This window comes from Amphiura filiformis, chromosome 11 (assembly GCF_039555335.1).
Source record: "Amphiura filiformis chromosome 11, Afil_fr2py, whole genome shotgun sequence".
In the NCBI taxonomy this organism is placed as follows: Eukaryota; Metazoa; Echinodermata; class Ophiuroidea; order Amphilepidida; family Amphiuridae; genus Amphiura; species Amphiura filiformis.
In genome coordinates, this window is record NC_092638.1 from 6981243 (window position 1) to 6999744 (window position 18502).

An 18502-nucleotide genomic window follows, 5' to 3' on the forward strand; every position below is an offset into this window, starting at 1 on the left:
ATGTTTACGTGCACAGTTTGCCTATGTACGATCCTGGACCTGGAACCGAGCAGAAGCGGGGATGGTCCCCCTTCTCTAAGTTTAGAATAGCTCTGACACTTAACATGTTCAGGGTTTAACTCATCCTGTGCACAGGACCAACAGCTTTATGTGACTTCCGACAAGACGTTGTTGTTGCAATAAGCCCAATCACCATTGTAACTTCCGGTTTTTGAGAGCAGTTTTGGGATACTTTGACCTCTGACATATTGGGGAAATTACTGCAATTATTAATAACTTTTTTGGGTTCATTTTTATTCTTGTAAAAACATTTTAAATTATATTTTATATGCACAAAAACCAACTTTTCTGAATTTTACCAATAGGTCAGAGGTCAAAGTGTCCCAAAGCAGCAAAAACTGTCCCACAATGCATTGCAAACTTCCAATGCCGATTTGGCTTATTGCACACACACTACATTTTTGTACTTATATCCTATATCATGATCTGCACATGCTAAGCAGTGTATGGGGTGAGAAGAAATTCTACAATTTTATTCTGTAAAGTAACTGAACACAATTATAGGATTTCCGACCGTACAGGACCATTTTGGGAGGGGAAGTTATAGAATTCTCACCCAAGCCCAAGGCTCGAGCTCTCTCCGATCGTATTCTCCCAGCCGGCAGTGCAACACCTTAAGGGGTACTACACCCCTGCCCAATTTTGTGCCTATTTTTTCATTTTTCTCAAAAATTAATATAGCGCATTGGTGACAAATAAGATATATTATAGGGGCAAGGACTACAACTACTGCACGGGAAATTTTATTTCAGCACAGACAACAGTTGTGGAGTTACAGTCAAAAATGAGGGAAAACCAATATTTGATCAATAAATCAATAACTACTTGCCTTAAAGTGCTAAATTTTCAGTGCAGTAGTCGTAGTTCTTGCCCCTATAATATACATATCTTACTTGTCACCTATGCGCTATAATTTTTGAGAAAAATGCAAAAATAGGCACAAAATTGACCAGTGGTCTAGTACCCCTTTAAGTTACACTGTCACTTGGGATTATTTAAGTCAGTTGCTAAAATTTGCTAAAATAAAACATAATAAATTGCACTGACAATTTTGTTCCTGCTCAGTCTCTGCCCACTTTTTACTCGCACCTTCTGATGTACAGTACCAAATTTATGTTTTTAGCACCGCACCGACTGTGAGGTCCAAACAACCCACTTCCAGTTTAGCTCAACGAACTGTTATAGGAAGCCACCCACTGAAGACTGAAGATCATTAAATCCTCTTTTCAATATGAAGTGATGTTGGTTTATGAAGCTTTTTAAAAGCATGTTGTTTTTACACCAAAACTTTTCACTTTTTTCACAGCCAAATAATGGGAGTCATTTGTTCTCTTTTTACATTTTCTGACAGTAAGTCCACCGAACAAGATGGCGTACGAGTCACCGAGTCGTCGTGCAGTCAAGGGTGGTGCTATGGTAGTCAGACCACAACCAATAAGGTAAGATAAATTTTGGATTTACGGTGAATCATCAGAATCAGATTGTATCAACTAGGCCAGTTGCAGTCAAATCCGGTGCAAACCTATCCGCACTTCCACCAATTATCTGTACATATTTCCTTTGGGTGAAGGAAGTTTTGATAACCAAACAGTTTGAAAGCCCAAGGAAACCAGAGATCTGGAGAAAACCTGTGAGAGCGAGCATGGATCGGGACAAACAAAGTGCACTATACAGTCCTTGGGCACAGCCAGACCTTGAACCTGGGACTCAGTGGTGCTATACCCAGTGTGGGCAAGTCACGTCAGTATGACTTGCCCAGCATAACACCAAAGTAAGATATAAGGTGGACAAGCTGTCAAAGTTGTTTACATTCCAAAACATGATATCTGCACCAGTTATGAGAATTCCCACACACCTACCACCTTCAAAATGCACTAAAAACCCTTATTCCATATCTGAAAAATATGATCCCCAATTTGTACTCACTGTGTCCAGCTGAACATGCTCACTGTATATGTGCCAAAACATGACCTTTCAAAACCTTCAACAAAGCTTGTGAGAGCACATGTTATGCATGTGCAGCCAATGCATGTTTAGCAAGAGACTACACTCATTTCTGCTGATGTGGCAGTAAAGCACATGGACTAGGTCATGTAGGTTATGCATACATTATGTATGAAGTATCTCATAGTCACAGCCTCAGTTCAGGGTATTGGTAGAATAAGACACACCTCTGTGAAAGGTCAAAAGGTTAAGGGATTGTTTTGTCAGACACTTTGGGAGCCAGTTTGATCACCACCATTTCAGGCATGTTGCAAGTTACAAGCAGGACACATAATTTCAGGATTATTACTACAAATTTGAACCAAAGGTTTCCAGACATAATACAACCAAGGAAGCTTATTTGAAACAAGTTTAGGGCAACAGTGACATGGTAAGTGAAATAGTCAGGGAAGAATACCTTGGTGTACATTTGAAATGTAATTTCTAGTCTTTGTACATGGACTTCAAGTCTGCCAATTTCACACACATACAGTGGTACAAGGCATTGGAACAACCGCTGCACCAACTCACTCACTCTCCCCATACAGTCTAAAGGAATAGATCTCAGCCCTAAAATTATGAGGATAATATTTGTGTGTGAGCTTTCTTCAGATGCCAAAATCTCAACTTTGATGGGGGTAACATCTTGGGGGGATTAGGCTATCAATCAGGTTATCTACATGTGGGAATATGTTCCAAATTTGGCATCAGATACTTGAAATGGCACACACCCAGGCCACATGACTTCAAAACCCATCCACCAGACAACAACCTGCACCCTGGAAGGAAAATGTACCAAACAATAGGTCAAACCAGGCCCAATTACCTGTTCTGTCAGGGTGGTGTCCGTCAACCAGCGGTTGGGTATTGAAGCCATCCCAAAGAGAGTTTGATAAAGAGTTTGATATTTGTTTTCTTGTGTTGTTACTTTCCAGTGGTAAATCACATGGCTACTGTGGTGGATTTCTTCCATGAAGCATACAGTGGTAGCAAACCAGAAGATGTCAAGGATAAGATTTTATGGGTGAAGTTTGAACAGGTTGACACCACAGGTGAGATGCTAATTCAAAGGGAATACAATACAATACAATACAACTGAAATTTATATAGCGCCTAAAACCAAACAATTGTACTAAGGCGCTGATAAACACTTAAACCAAATAAAATTACAGTCCATAGGCAACATTAAACAAATGGCATTTCAAGAGTCTTTTGAAAATGAGAAGAGAGTTTGCATTTCTGATATGTTTGTAGCGGTTCCATTGACGAGGTGCATAGCATGTAAAAGCACGGTCTGCAAATGTTCGGTGGTGAGTTCTGGGTTCGAAATAGGTGTGATCGTTTGTGATCTGTGAAGGTACTTGTAGATCTGAGCGGATCTGTATTTGAAGAATATTCTGAACCTACCTTGAAGCAGGGTCACTTACACTTTTACCTGACGAACACCATACGAAAGGGAGTGTGATATAATGTGAAGGTGATCTCTATTCATGACCCAATCAATCAAATGTCCATAAAACGGCCAAGGCAGATCAGTAATTGTGGAGGCATTTTGCAGCTATCACAGTTTCATTTGCTTTGGTTTATTTTTGTACAGACCACAGTGATGTGGAGGCTTATCAAACATAATCTTATACATGTAGATGTGTATTTCTTTTGATGATTTTCTAGAGCTTGTACAGAATATGCAGTATGTGGAGCTTGAAGGACCAGAGCCGCCTTTATTCTTATTACTTGGCTACAGCAATGGAGTACAAATATGGAGTCTGCCTGTAAGTGAATACAACAAATTATGTTATATTCCTTCCTTCCTGTTTGCCTTCCTTCCTGTTTTTTCCTTCCTTCCTTCCTTCCTTCCTTCCTTCCTTCCTTCCTTCCTTCCTTCTTTCTTTCTTTCTTTCTTTCTTTCTTTCTTTCTTTCTTTCTTTCTTTCTTTCTTTCTTTCTTTCTTTCTTTCTTTCTTTCTTTCTTTCTCTTTCTTTCTTTCTTTCCTTCCCTCCCATTCCCCCATTCCTCTTCCCTCTCCCATCCACCAACTCCTCTCCTTCCTCCCTCATTCCCTCCCTCCCTCCCCTTCCTTCACATCCCTCTATTCCCACCCTCTCCTCCCCTCTTTCCCTTTCCCTACCTCCTCTCCCTCTCTTTCACCCTTGTATTATTTGCTTACTAGCTTTCTTATACTCGCTTCCCTACTTCCATTCAAATACTGCTTAGAATTTCATAGTCCATGGTGAGACATAATGCTTATCTAACCTGCTGGTGCTAGACTACCACTTTTATTTCTACTATCTTCTGCACAGTGTACAGTGCACTGTATGCTAATTTCAATGATAATCTAAATTAATCATTATATGCATGTGTTTTTTGTTGTGACAGGCAAGTGGTGAGGCTCAGGAGGTGTTGTCGTTACGTCGAGGACCAGTTAGAATTTTGCGTATTTTACCCACCCCTCATGGTAGCACCTCTAAAATGCAATACCATGAGAAGAGACCACTTTTAGCGGTGTGCGATGGAGCAAGGTAATAAAGCTATAATGCTATCATGAATGTATTGGACTATTCCGGATGAAATCCATGCATCTCCTATGGAAGACTTGACCTTTATCTCCCACACAGGAGGTATAGATTTCAAATGGAGTAAAGTAACCCCATTTGAAATTCACATTCCCTGTGTGGATGTTTTCCATAGGGGTGTATGGCTTTCAACTGGACTATCCCATTAAATATTCACATGGCAATGAACCAGTAACACTTGGCCTTTGATAAATGCATTTCGAGCAATTTGTGTCAATGCATTAAGAACAGTTACACACATATTTCTGTGTATAGCTATGCAGTAATGGCTGGTTCCATTTTATTGCAAGAAGATTCTTTGGAGTACTAACCCCATGCCAGCTTACATGGGCTTGATGGTTCAATTAACACATAGGGTTTTCTACTTCATATTAAGACCTGTCATCACTCAAACATTCTTATCCCAGTTTTGAGTGAAATTGCTCCAGCAGGTGGGATTCTAGAAAACCGATGAACACAAGCTGCTATAGTCCATAATACTTCCCCGAGTCAGTAAAGTAAAATCAAATTTTGAGATTTTCTCCAAAACTGTTAATTTTTGCAGGAATCTGTTATGCTAGTTGGATCCTCGCATCATTTCCTTTCTGATAATGTATGCTTTTATATACTTCTCATCACTACATTTAGTGATACAATAAAAAACAATATCCATGTTATTGACTCGAGGAAGATATACAGACTATAGTGTCACAAATTGACCATTTCGGTAAATCCCACAATTCCTTGCAGTTAAACCTGAGATGTTGTCATTTGATGTCATGAGCAGTAATGTGTTTGCTAAATGATGTGCGCATCAATGTGACATCAAGTGATGACATCTCGGGTCTAACCGCAAGGAATTATGGGATTTACCGGAAAAGTCAATTTCTTCAGAGCGGACTCCCTATGTGTTAGTAACATTCATAATTATTTCAGCACATCCCATCACTTTGTTATATTTCAGTTCCAGTCAGCCATTTTGTTCAGTAGGTTTACTATCCTTGAAGACTGGGGAGACAGTACACACAATTACATTCAAAACACCAGTGTGTGATGTCCTATGTAATAAGAGGTAAGTAGATTTGTTTTTTAAAAGTTACAAATTAACATTTCAAAATCCAGAAGTTTATCAGGATTGCCAGAGGGTATGGTAGTACATCAACACAGGCCAGGGGTCCATTTCACTAAACTTTTCAGTGGCGTACCGTGGCCGCCCCAACCCCGGGGGGCTGAAAAAGAAACAATTTTGCCGCCCCTTCATTAACAGCCCGAAAAGGTTGTTAATTTTTTCACGGTCGTTTGAAAAAGTGAAGAGCAAAAAAAAAAAAAAAAAAAAAAGGATTATAAGCGCTAAGCGTCACAAAAGCAACCTTTTTCACAATTTTTATAATTTTTAAATTTTTGGCGCCCTATTTTCTTTGCTAATTCGTTTTGCCGCCCCTTCGTTTTTGCCGCCCTGTTTTTTCCGCCCTTCTTCTTCCGCCGCCTTCGCTTTTTGCGGCCCCCTACTTTGATCCCGGGCTGGCCCCAAAGCCCCCAAAAAAATACGTGCATGCTTTTAACCCTCCGTAACTCAAGTAATCATTCGTAAAGTTACGAATACCCAATACTAGACGTAACTTTACGAAGGGTCCTTATAATAAATCCCTATTACTTATGAATGGTATAGTTCGTTAGTAAGCTTAGTGAAATGGAACTTATGATTTGTTGTAAGTTACAAACAATTTTGAGACTTACGAACCTTCATGAAGTTTAGTGAAATGGACCCCTGGACTCTTAATTCATGATCACAAAATAACTTGATTACTTGACTGAGACTTGCTGCATACACAAGGATTTCCCGTCATTCCAAAGCGAGGCTCAAATTGCACACTTTCCCAGTGGTAATTGGACACTTTCCCAATGGAGTTGTAGAGTGTGGGCAAGTTGTTGCACAGTTAGTACTTGCAAACAAAACTCGAATGGCAAAATATATAGTAAACACATTTAAGTAATCTTTGGAAATGCTGGCGGGCAAGTTGTTAACAAAAGCAACTGACCTATTCTAATCAATTAACCCTAAGCCCTGCTCCATAACATCATACATATTCAACTAGTTAGCCACTAGAAGAGTGATGTCTCAATGCACAATGTTTTATAAAATCCATCATGGTCTAGTAAACATCAGCTTTCCACCAAACATCAAGCTTCACCCAACCTCTGGAAGATCACACAATCTACGCTACCTTCCAGTGTTGGCTACTCGCAGCACCTACAAAATTATACTCTTTGTGAGTACAATTCCTACTTGGAACAAGCTACCTGCAGAAGCAGTTGCAGCACCATCTGTCAACGTTTTCCAGGCCACAGCTCTGCCAGCAGTGAGGGTCTTGCAGCCTACTGTTACTCACAAGTCATCTAATCAGCTCTCCTGTTCTTTTTACTCGCACCGTTTGTTGTTCTGCACTCTGCACATTTATAAGCATCATCACCTTACTCCTTGGATAAGCTTAGCTTTGTTAGGAGAACAACACTTGAAGACTAATTGGTGAACAATACTACTGAACAAAGAGCAAATAGAGCAAATCATGAACAACACACCATATCATGTTTAAGTTTGTAATCAAAGACATAACCTGTCATGCATTAATAATGCATTATCCCCCACACTGCATACCATGATAAGGCTCAAACAAGTCAGGCACCATATGGGAACCAAAGTTTTCCAACAAGATGTGATATTTTAATAGCTGCTTTGAACTGATTTTATCTATTTATTTCCATATAGGTTGATAGTTATAGCTTTACAAGAGAAGGTAGCAGCCTTTGATGCAGTCACCTTCAAGAGTGTATTCTGTATAACAAGCTGTTATCCTGCTACTGGACCTAATCTCAACCCTATGGCTCTTGGCACAAGATGGCTGGCATATGCTGATAGGAAGGTAAGTGAAGCTCAGTAATTACCAAATGACCATGGCAAGATAAAACTATACGAGGGTGGGTGTGGAGGCACTGGTCCCTTCACATTAATCAGAGAAATATGAAGCAGCAAGCTTTCTGTTGTATAATAGAGTACAAGGCCCCCTGAATATGCCTGCAACATGGGGAGCCCTTGCTTTCTTCAACTTTCCCAATCTTTGAATTTCTATGAGGTCCAGGTCTCACACTGCACTGTTTGTTAACCGTTGTGTATTTTCCAGGACACATCGACACTCTCAGCCAAACCATCATTATGGCAGTGCTAGGATTAAAACATTTATAGACGGTGTCGTCCATGCCCACAAACTAGTATCTTTCTCTGTAGTATCCATGCATTACATTGTATTTATAGATTCCGACATGGCTGCATAGCTATATCAAAATAAACATTATCTAATTATTACACAGCCGTGACGTTAGTAGGGGTCAAAAACGTGATTTTAACTAAAAATGCATCTTCTCCCACAGCTTACGTAGGACAGCGACCCCACTTGCACACATGCATTGTTATTACACAGTGTCTATGTAGTGTACACAGATTTGGGGTCAAAGGTCATTAAGGGGTCACTTCCGGTATAAAACGAAAAACCTTCACAAATTTTTATTAGCTAAGTAAAACATAGCACAGTAACGGTATGTTCACATATCATCTGCAGTCACCCAATGTATATGTGGTATTTTTTTATTTGGGGTCAAAGCTCATTAAGGGGTCACGGTAACGAAAAATGCATCGTCACCCACAGCATACGGAGGACAGCGGCGCCACTTGCACACATGCATTGTTATTACCCAGTGTCTATGGGGTGTAAACAGATTTGGGGTCAAAGGTCATTAAGGGGTTACTTCCGGTATAAATCGAAATATCTTCAAAACAATTTATTAGCTAAGAAAAACATAGGAGAGTGATGGTATGTTCACACATGAATTGTCTTTAACCAATGTATATATGGTATTTTTTTTTTATTTGGGGTCAAAAGGTCATTAAGGGGCCATTTCGGTATAAAAGCGAAATACCTTTAAAATGCATCTTCTCCCACAAATTACGCAGGACAGTGATGCCACTTACACACATGTATTGTTATTACCCAGTGTCTATGAGGTGTACACAGATCTGAGGTCAAAGGTCATTAAGGGGTCACTTCCGGTCTGACACGAAAAACCTTCAAAATGCCCCTTCTGCCACAAATAACATGGCAAAGTAATGCCACGTGCACGCATACATTGACATTAGCCAATGTCTATGGGGTTTTCATATATTTTGGGGTCAAAGGTCATTAAGGGGTCACAACACGGCTGTGTTCGTGGTCTTAGACCACAGCTAAGTCTAGTTTTGTTTCTTTCAGTTGGTCCATGTACATCAGTCAGGTGGTGGTGTGTGCAAAGAAACAATGCAATCATATAAAGCTACAGTCATACATGCAGCAAAGGTAAGATTCACACTACCCTTGCCTCTACATAATATATTATCCTTAGTCCTACCCCTAATACCAGAGTACTTGACTCATTATGGAGTGCAAAGAGGCAGTGTAATAAGGTCACAGCCATATGTACATAGCTTATCAATTTTAAAGTAACAGGGCAACTTTAGGGTTTCAACAGGTTTGCAGTCGAACAAGTATAAAGCTTTTGTCTAGATTAGATTAGATTGTGACTTCTTCAGTTGAAAATTAATTAATAGAAGTTTATCAAAAAAATTTTTTATTTCAATACATATAGGATATGGCTGTTGTAAATGCACCATGGTACTTCCAGTACTAACCTTGACCTATTCTGACCCATAACTTAACAACTGTCTGTCTGAATGCAGAAATGTCCATGCCATATCATTTGAGTAAGCTTAAAACTGGCATATGCTGGCTGTCATGATTGCAAAATTGCATGGACAAAACCTAGTCTAACTTAAACTTTCATCCAGATCATTGCCAAACTTAATTAAATCACACATAAAAATACACTTATAGATGTAATATCGTAGTATTGCACATCATTAATTTTCACATGTTGCACGCTGTACAAAGCTTGTAGGAAATTAACATATTGTGCACGTCTATGCAGCAAACTGGAAATTAGCAAAGTTAAAAACAAGCAAATACATGTATGTTTGAAATTGTTGGAGCACATTATTATACTAAAATGCAGAAAACCTTTTACGAGCGCGACTACCGTGATGTTGCAAATTCGGCGCTAACAACGCGTACGGCGCACAGTTCATTCATAAATTTCCACTCGGCAACAACAGATCGCCTCAGCAGCCAATCAGAGACAAGTGCGTGCAACGCAGTAAATACGCGATGTATCCTTACAATACGCACTCGTCAAAGGTTTTCTGCATTTTAGTATAGTGTTAAAATTTGTCACTTTTACAGAAGCTTATGAATTAAGTCATCTTTTCTCATTACTTCCACAGGCAATCACAAAAGGTATATCAGTATTCAGTGAGTCTTTAGGCAAGCTAGCCACATCATCTCGTCAAACCACTGCCTCATCCCCACCCAGGACAGAGTCATTAGTTGAGAATCAAACTGCAATTAATAACAAGAATGGGTACCCTGGGGTTGTGTCTGTTATTGATACACTGGCCATAGAGGGAGAGGTAAGTGACATTTTAGGTTTCGGATTTTTTGTCTGTCTGTTTATTTGTCTGTCCGTCCGACTGTCTCTCTGGCTGTCATTCTGTCTATCATTGAAGTGCATTTTTATTATAGATGAAATTGAACACCTGTTGCTATACTTCAGGAGGTTTAACAGCATAAGTTAGTGCAACTATAGAAAGTAAAAGTTATGAGAAGCCAAGGATTTGAATTAACACACAACGGTTGCTGTTTATAAACAATCTAAAATTATATAGCTGTAATATTTTGCTGTAAACCTTTGACGAGCGTGTACTACCGTGATGTTGCAAAGTGGTAGCTATCAACGTGTACGGCGCAAGTTCACAAATTTCCACTATGCAACAGTAGGATCGCCTCAGCAGCCAATCAGAGACAAGTGTGTTTCAACGCAGTAAATATGCGATGTACACTTAAAATAAGCTCTTATCAAAAGTTTACAGGAAAAGATTAAAGAATATCAATATTTGAATAGGTTTTCATAACATACAGTTTGCTATGAAATAACCTCACAAAATAAATGTACAAATTGTATTGGTAACACAAATTACACTTTGTTTCAGAGAAGAACAACAGTCCCTTTCTCAGATTGACGTGTGCGCCCTATTAATGAGCGACATACACGGAGATATGTTTGCGCCGTTCAATGTTTTGACATGTAATCGGCCAGATGATTGTCAGATGATTGAATCAGCCAATCAGAACCCCACTTTCGTGTTTATGTTGTGCACGTTAAACAACTTCCGTTCTTCTTTGGCAGAAACTGTAGTCACATTACTCACAAAGGAGGGGGGGGGGAACAAGCAATCCGTCAAAAAAGAAATCATGACACTTGCAATGCATAAATAAGGCAAATGGTTTTAGAGAATAAAAGATAGGATTTTGTCTTTTGCATATCCAATATCGTGTCATAATGGATGGGCTGGCCAACTACGATAAAAATATTGGCCAGCCCATCCATTATGACACGATATTGATAGGCAAAAGACAAAATCTATCTTTATTCTCATTCTTATTCAGTTTTAATGTAATTTTTTCGAGAAAAACTGCCTTTTTTTCAGAAAAAAATAAAGTTACTTTTTGAGGACATCCCGTTGTTTTAAATGAAGCGAAACCATCACGAACATCTAAGCCGCCGAATCGCGTTTTAGTTCTCGCATACGTGTATTACGCGAATGCATTATCGTGCGATCATTGAGGAGCAACAATCGTGCCGCTGTTGCTTTGTGGCGCGCGCCCTGACTAATATCACTATCAACTATTGTGAGATATTATACACCAGAAAACCAATCAAATTACGTGAATTCTTTACAAGACGCACCCATTGAATAAGAATTGCTGTTAAAACCAGTTTCTTTTTCCAAAGTACACCAATCAAGATATTTCATCACTGGGATATTTATTTGTACTGTTCATAATCAATTCTTTCTCATTTTTAAAAATATTTTCAGTTCAATGTTGCGGAGGATGTAAGCTGTGACGCTATCGTAGCCCATTTTGTAGCTCATATCAATGAGCCTATAGCAGCATTAGCCTTTGATCCTAGCGGTATGTTACTCACTACAGTCGGTGCACAAGGTCATACATTCCATGTATTTCGCATATTGAATCATCCATGTGGGTCATCACAGGCTGCAGCGCATCATCTATATGTACTCTATAGAGGAGACACGGTTGCTAAGGTAAGTCATAGGATAATATATGAGCCTATAGCAGCATTAGCCTTTGATCCTAGCGGTATGTTACTTACCACAGTCGGTGCACAGGGTCATACATTCCATGTATTTCGTATTTTGAATCATCCATGTGGGTCATCACAGGCTGCAGCGCATCATCTCTATGTACTTTATAGAGGAGACACGGTTGCTAAGGTAAATCATTTATTTTATGTTTAGGTGATGCAACAAATAACCTGTTCTGCAGGCATGACTGACCCAGATTTTGCCTTTTGGTGATTTAAAAAAATGCATAGCACTTCAGGTTTTAGCCCAAAGGAAGTTGAGACGCATCTTTTTTAATATAGTCTAATTCATTTATAGATAATATTGGAGGGTGTTAATTTGGGGGAAAAATTCAGTTAACAGGAACTATACACTGAATTCAAATTTCAACTCTCTCCATGTGAAAGCAGGTGGGTAAAATTCCCAAAAGAGATGATTTAACATTAATTTTCATCATTTCCTTTAAAATGTTACCTAAAAATGAATGGCCTAGGGGACAGTCTTCCCATTCTCCCTTAGCACAAAATGCTTCAAATTTGGAAAGACATTTTAACAACATACTTAAAAGTATGTTGTTCAGTGTGCAGAGTGAGTGTCACATCTGCACATGTAGTTACCGGCTGTCCCAATCTCTACTGTTTACATTCAAGAGTCCATATGGAAACAATATGTAGCACACTCATCGTGGCAGTCTATGTTGAAATAAAATGATCAAATATTTGGTTAAATTTGGTATAATAATATTTTTTACTTTGTATATCTTGTTATATAGGTGCAAGATATATCATTTACTAATGACAGTCGATGGGTGGCTGTTACTACTATGAGAGAGACTACACATATCTTTCCTATTACACCATATGGAGGTAGGTCATTCTTAGGCTGAAAAGTTTGTTCCATTAAGCTGCACACATTTCATTTCATTTTTTGAAATTGTACCAGACTTAGCTTGTCATGTAAAAAATCCAGTAAAATTATTACTTCCACCTTTATTGAAAAAAATTTTTGTATTAATTTTTGTTCTACAAATTTTCCAAATGATAAGCTTAAATGCTAATTTTTTTTCAAGCATAGTCATGGCATAGTATGCCATGATGTCAAGCTTAAGCATTGAACCTTGTTCAAAATAAACATATTTGGTAAGAGTGGTTAAGCTTTGATTTTAGATAAAAATAAATAAATGTTGGCATTTATTTATACAGCCTTTCACATGAATCAAAGTGTTTAGCATTTGTTCTGCTGTCGTTAGAATATGTCAGCTGCCGTCATCCCCAAGGCATGCTTATACCTTTGGGCGGCACTCAATGGACAATTTTCCTAACAGCTTGCCATTTCATCCCTGGGCAGAGAGAGGCAAATGAGGTAAAGCGCCTTGCCCAAGTACGCAACAAGATGGCAACGCCAGGGCTCGATCTCACAACCCTCCGATTTCGACGTAGAGCTGTACCGCTGCACCACCGTGCCCCCTAGATGTAGATGTACTATTCAAACTTATACTTGATACATTGTAGAGATTTATACATTCATTCACAGTCTTATAACTATTTTCTTGTCAGCTTCACTAATAACAGTTTACACCTTACACTTATGGCAATTACCCTAACAATGTGAGGTGTACATGTTTATAATAATTTATATATAAAAATTTATTTAATTTATTTAATTTTGTGAACAATTTTTCTACAAGCTTTGCTTATAATTATTGAGGAATTTCATATGATTATAATTTTACAGGATCTGTAGGAGCAAGAACACACACATCAGCCAAGATTGTAAACAAGGAGAGTCGTTTCCACAAGAGTGCTGGGCTGGAAGAATTAGAAGAGGCAGGAAGAGGTAGCCCAGTCCACACAGCAGGCCTCTCTGAAAGCCCTACATCGCAAGGTATACTGCTTACACTAGTTTTCAGAAAGCACAACACTTTGTCACTTTAGTGCATACAATACATAAGGAAGTGGTGTTGTGATAGCTGATTGAATCACACCATGAAAAGCTATAAAACACCCACACCTTGTTCTCTCATCAAATGGCATATATAGCATCACATGATCCTGATGTGACCCATTCTATTTAGGTGATAAACAGGGCACACTTGTCTGCAACTACCAAAATTTTGTGGTCGTAAGTGTTATAATTACAGGACCAAATGACTTTTCAAGTTAACAACATTCTGAACATTGTCATTTGGGTTTGTGTGTGGAGATGTTTGTTTCAGCCCAGCCAGTTTTACTGTCATGGAATTTTAGATAATTGAAACCCTCTTGGCTATTACTAATTGTCACAGTCTAGTCTTACAAAAACAGGAGATGATCCTGCCTGTGAAGGTTATTTTTAATGTAGACTGACCAAGGTACTGACCCTATCCAACAATTCCAGTTGGGAAAATCAGGTTAAAGATGTCAACAAATTTCTAATTTTCACAATTTATCTTTTCAGGTTTTCATACACCCGACTCGTTTTCATCATTAAACCAGCAGAGCGCCCTCAACGCCACCATGGGTAACCCACGCCTGCCGCCATACCCTAAACCGGCAACCATAGCACCACTAGCCCAGATCAAGCATCTGAATCCATTAGCTAATGTTGGGTCTGTTACCGGCATGAGCAGCACCAACTCAACGAGGGTACGCAGTCCTGGGCAGGCACCTGTCAGTGACTATGTTGGTATTAGTACATGTTTTGCTAATAGCAGGGCCTATGCTATGGGAAGTAGTGCCAAAGGACCAAGAGAGAAAACAGGTGAGTCATTAGCTAATGTAGGGTCTGTCCTGGGCAGGCACCAGTCAGTGACTATGTGAGTATCAGTACATGTTTTACTAATAGCAGGGCCTATGCTATGGGAAGTAGTGCATGCCAAAGGACCTAGAGAGAAAACTGGTGAGTCAATAGCTAATGTAGTGTCTGTCCTGGGCAAGCACCAGTCAGTGACTATGTGGGTATTAGTACATGTTTTGCTAATAGCAGGGCCTATGCTATGGGAAGTAGTGCCAAAGGACCAAGAGAGAAAACTGGTGAGTTACAATGAAGTTGGTGTTTGTTCAGTGCTACCGTATTTACTCTATGAAGTGAAGGATAAAGCACAATCAACAATGCAATGTTTGTGTTCTCTATGTCCTTTGTGGAAGAAATAATGAACATAAATTTGTACAAAATTTGTTATTCACTCTATCCCCTAAACTCAACTGCCAATGAACTTCAAACTTGGTAGGTGATAGTGAATGGTGACCTCTGGTGCTATATAGTTTTGTATCATGTGATCTGCATTATGAATATTAATGAGCTTATTTGCATTGTAGATTCACCAATATACCAATACAAGTAATTTCTTTCCGAGTTAAATATTCTGGTGCGTTAATAATGCAATACATAATTTTCTTTCCCAGATGCTATCATCAAGTCCTCTATAGTAGAATCCCTATACATCATGAGCTGTGATGGTCAGGTTGTAGAACATCAATTAGAACCAAAGGCTGGTGTTTCCACGGTAACCACTACCAGTGCACAGCTATCTAAGGTGGATGATGCACCATTAGAACTAGTCACATTACCACTCACACAGTGGAATCTACAAAGGTATGTATTTAACCCCATGAGAACTACCTGTTGATTGGCCAAAAAGAAGTTTTCATTATCAATTGGACCAATCAGCAACATTGTTAGAATAATATACCACGCAATGTTAGATCGGCCAGTAGTGCTCAGAGGGTTAAGTTGATAAACTTTTATTCATGATATATGTCATTATATAGAGTAACAGAAGGCACCAAATATATGCGTAAAAATGTTTACTTGTTTGTTTGTTCCGTGTGATTTATGACATGACATAAACTGTCAATTTTGAAAGCAGAATTAAAATGCAGAATCACTGTTTTGCAGTCCCCCTACTCACAAACCTACATACACCTACCTTCAATCTCTCCCACAACATACATGTTCACCCCCACCTACACTGCCCAAATTGTGTGAAAACCAAGGACATGCTTGGTGTGGGGGTGTGTGTGTGATTTTAATCGAGCAAATACTGACAAAATGTCCATCTCATTATAAACACAAACACACAACTCCTCAACCCCACACACATTCTGTAATGCTCTGCGTACTGTAGTCTGTCTCGTCTTAAGTTGAGAGTAACGCCATGTTGGATTTTGCAGTGGCAGATTTGAATCGCGCTTTCTAACCTAATGCCATGGGGCGTATACACATGCGTAGAAGGGCAATTTGTCCTTACTCTGGCAACGCAACCACGTAAACGCATTGATTCAAATCTGCCAGTGGCGTTACTCTCAACTAGAGACGAGATACAGTATAGCCATAGCTTTCAACATAAAAAGTCCCAAGTTTTGAAATATTTTCTCAAAATATCAAGAGCTATTGCTTGAACCTCTGAACCAATACTAAGCTTGTTTGTACTCATTTTAATGCATTTTTCATGCTGATTCCAAATATGATGATGAAAATTTACCTTTCCAAAATTTTTGAATTTAAAATTTTTTTTCAAATTTGTCGTCTGCAGTTGACTCTCGTGTGGAGAGAGTTAAATAATATGTTGGTAACTTCTCTTGTAAATTAATCCACTAGAAATAATTGAAACACCTAACCTCTCCTAATCATGGAATTTCTACAACTAAAATCATTAACTAGTTTCTATTCCTTTGGTTTGGTTTATTTGTAGGGGTGTTAATTGGCAAGAGGTACAGGCACCATTACCAGCAAGCAGCCCTCTAATACTGATGGCAGAGGTTCCAGAGGATACTGGCTATACTAATATACTAGGTGGACAACTTGTCAACTCAATGAGTAAAAGTGACTCCTCAGATAGTCTCAGTGCTAGTCCACATAGTCATGATAGTGACTTTGATGAGCCATGGCTTGCCCAGGTGAGTTATTATTAACCAAGAATATGAAATATGATGCGGTTTAGTTTAGAGTGTTACCGGTTAATGTTCCCAGTGGAAACAGATCGGTTCATAGTGATGCGGTGTGGACACCCGGCAACTGTGATCCAACTCATGAGATAGATCATGCAGTGTGACACCCGGTATAAAGAGTATCAATTAAATTGTGACTTTATTTTTGTAATCCTCACCAGGTTGAGATGGTCACTCACACAGGACCACACAGACGTCTATGGATGGGCCCACAATTCCAGTTTAAGACAGTTCCACAACCAAGTAGTACAGCATTCCTGTCAGCTACATCATCAGCATTGCTGTCAGACAGCATGGAAAACCAAAGAACAGTGCTAGAAATGACCACTGATGATATCGATCTCAGATCACTAAGGTTAGTAACAGATTAGAGTAAAAACTGGGATTATTATAATAGTGTTTTTATTTAAGCTTAAAAAGTTACCTTTTCAGAGTCTGAGTAGAGCAAAGACGTAGCTTGCGACCCCATCACGGCGTCTTCATTCAGCGTAGTGGTTACAAGTAGAAGTGCAATAGCTGCCCTGTGAACATCTGGCAGTTTGTATACAGTATATTGTACTCATCTACACGTGACAGCTACAATGGCAGCTATTGCACTTGCCCACTTCTGGCACTGAGCAGTCGAAATGTGGGAAGTGTTTTGTGATATGCATCAAGTTTAGAAATAAAGACCATAGTGCTCATTGAGCCCAACACTAGTCTGTAGATGTAACAAATTTGTGATAAAATGATTATTATCTGAACTTTAGATGAGTCAGTCCAGTTGTCAGTTGGTCTGAGCAGTACGGTGTTACGCCTGCTACAGTCATGTTATATGTGCCCATCCACCACAAACTGGTCGTAAAGTCGGCATTTTGCATTTTGAGATACAATCAAAAACAGTATATGGATTTCTATGTAAAGTATATTAGGAATTTGACCTTTGACAACCATAACTTCACTTCCAGATGTCCGATGAAGCTGGTTGAGGTGTCATTTTGAAGCTGAAAGTGCATTCATTCAAAATCTGCAATAAACTGAAAATGATCCAGAGCCGACTTTACTACCACTTTGTGGTGGATGGTCACATATAGTCTCATGTATGCAGGGCCTCCTTGGAAATCAGTGTTTGACATTGTAGGAGCTACCCTGGGTAAAGAAAGTTTAAATAAAAAAATAATAATAAATGTAACCAGCCAGAAAACAATGATATTGCAAACGTTTCTCAATAAAATAAATAATAATAAATGTAACCAGCCAGAAAACAATGATATTGCAAACGTTTCTCAATAAAATATTTTAAGAATAATAGATAAAAACATGTAGCTATCTCTTTTAACACTGGATCAGCAAATTATTATAGTGAGAAATACTGACATTTTCTTTGCAGAATTCAACCTTTGCGTTCAGAGCCTATGCCTACTCCACAAATGCAGCATTATGCAGAGCCTATGGGTAGGCAAAGGTCCTCTAGTCATTGTAGCCAAGACTCAGCCACTTCATCATCTATGATAGAATATGGGTCTGGTAAGTAAATAGTAGAGTGAGTCTATGCCTACTCCACAAATGCAGCATTATGCAGAGCCTGTGGGTAGGCAAAGGTCCTCTAGTCATTGTAGCCAAGACTCAGCCACTTCATCATCTATGATAGAATATGGGTCTGGTAAGTAAAAAGTAGAGTGAGTCTATGCCTACACCACAAATGCAGCATT

General features: G+C 39.0%; 1 protein-coding gene across 1 annotated transcript; it reads left to right on the plus strand.

Moving 5' to 3' along the window:
• The first annotated feature begins 1993 nt into the window (after positions 1-1993).
• LOC140163438 (BCAS3 microtubule associated cell migration factor-like) lies at positions 1994-18325 on the plus strand. Its single transcript, XM_072186752.1, has 15 exons — positions 1994-3095; positions 3715-3815; positions 4420-4562; positions 5560-5667; positions 7363-7516; positions 8897-8980; positions 9961-10146; positions 11614-11844; positions 12656-12749; positions 13618-13767; positions 14320-14622; positions 15267-15456; positions 16556-16760; positions 16973-17166; positions 18181-18325. The coding sequence occupies exons 1-15, from the start codon at positions 2990-2992 to the stop codon at positions 18323-18325; spliced, it is 2394 nt and encodes a 797-aa protein (XP_072042853.1). The 5' UTR covers positions 1994-2989.
• Positions 18326-18502: the final 177 nt, after the last annotated feature.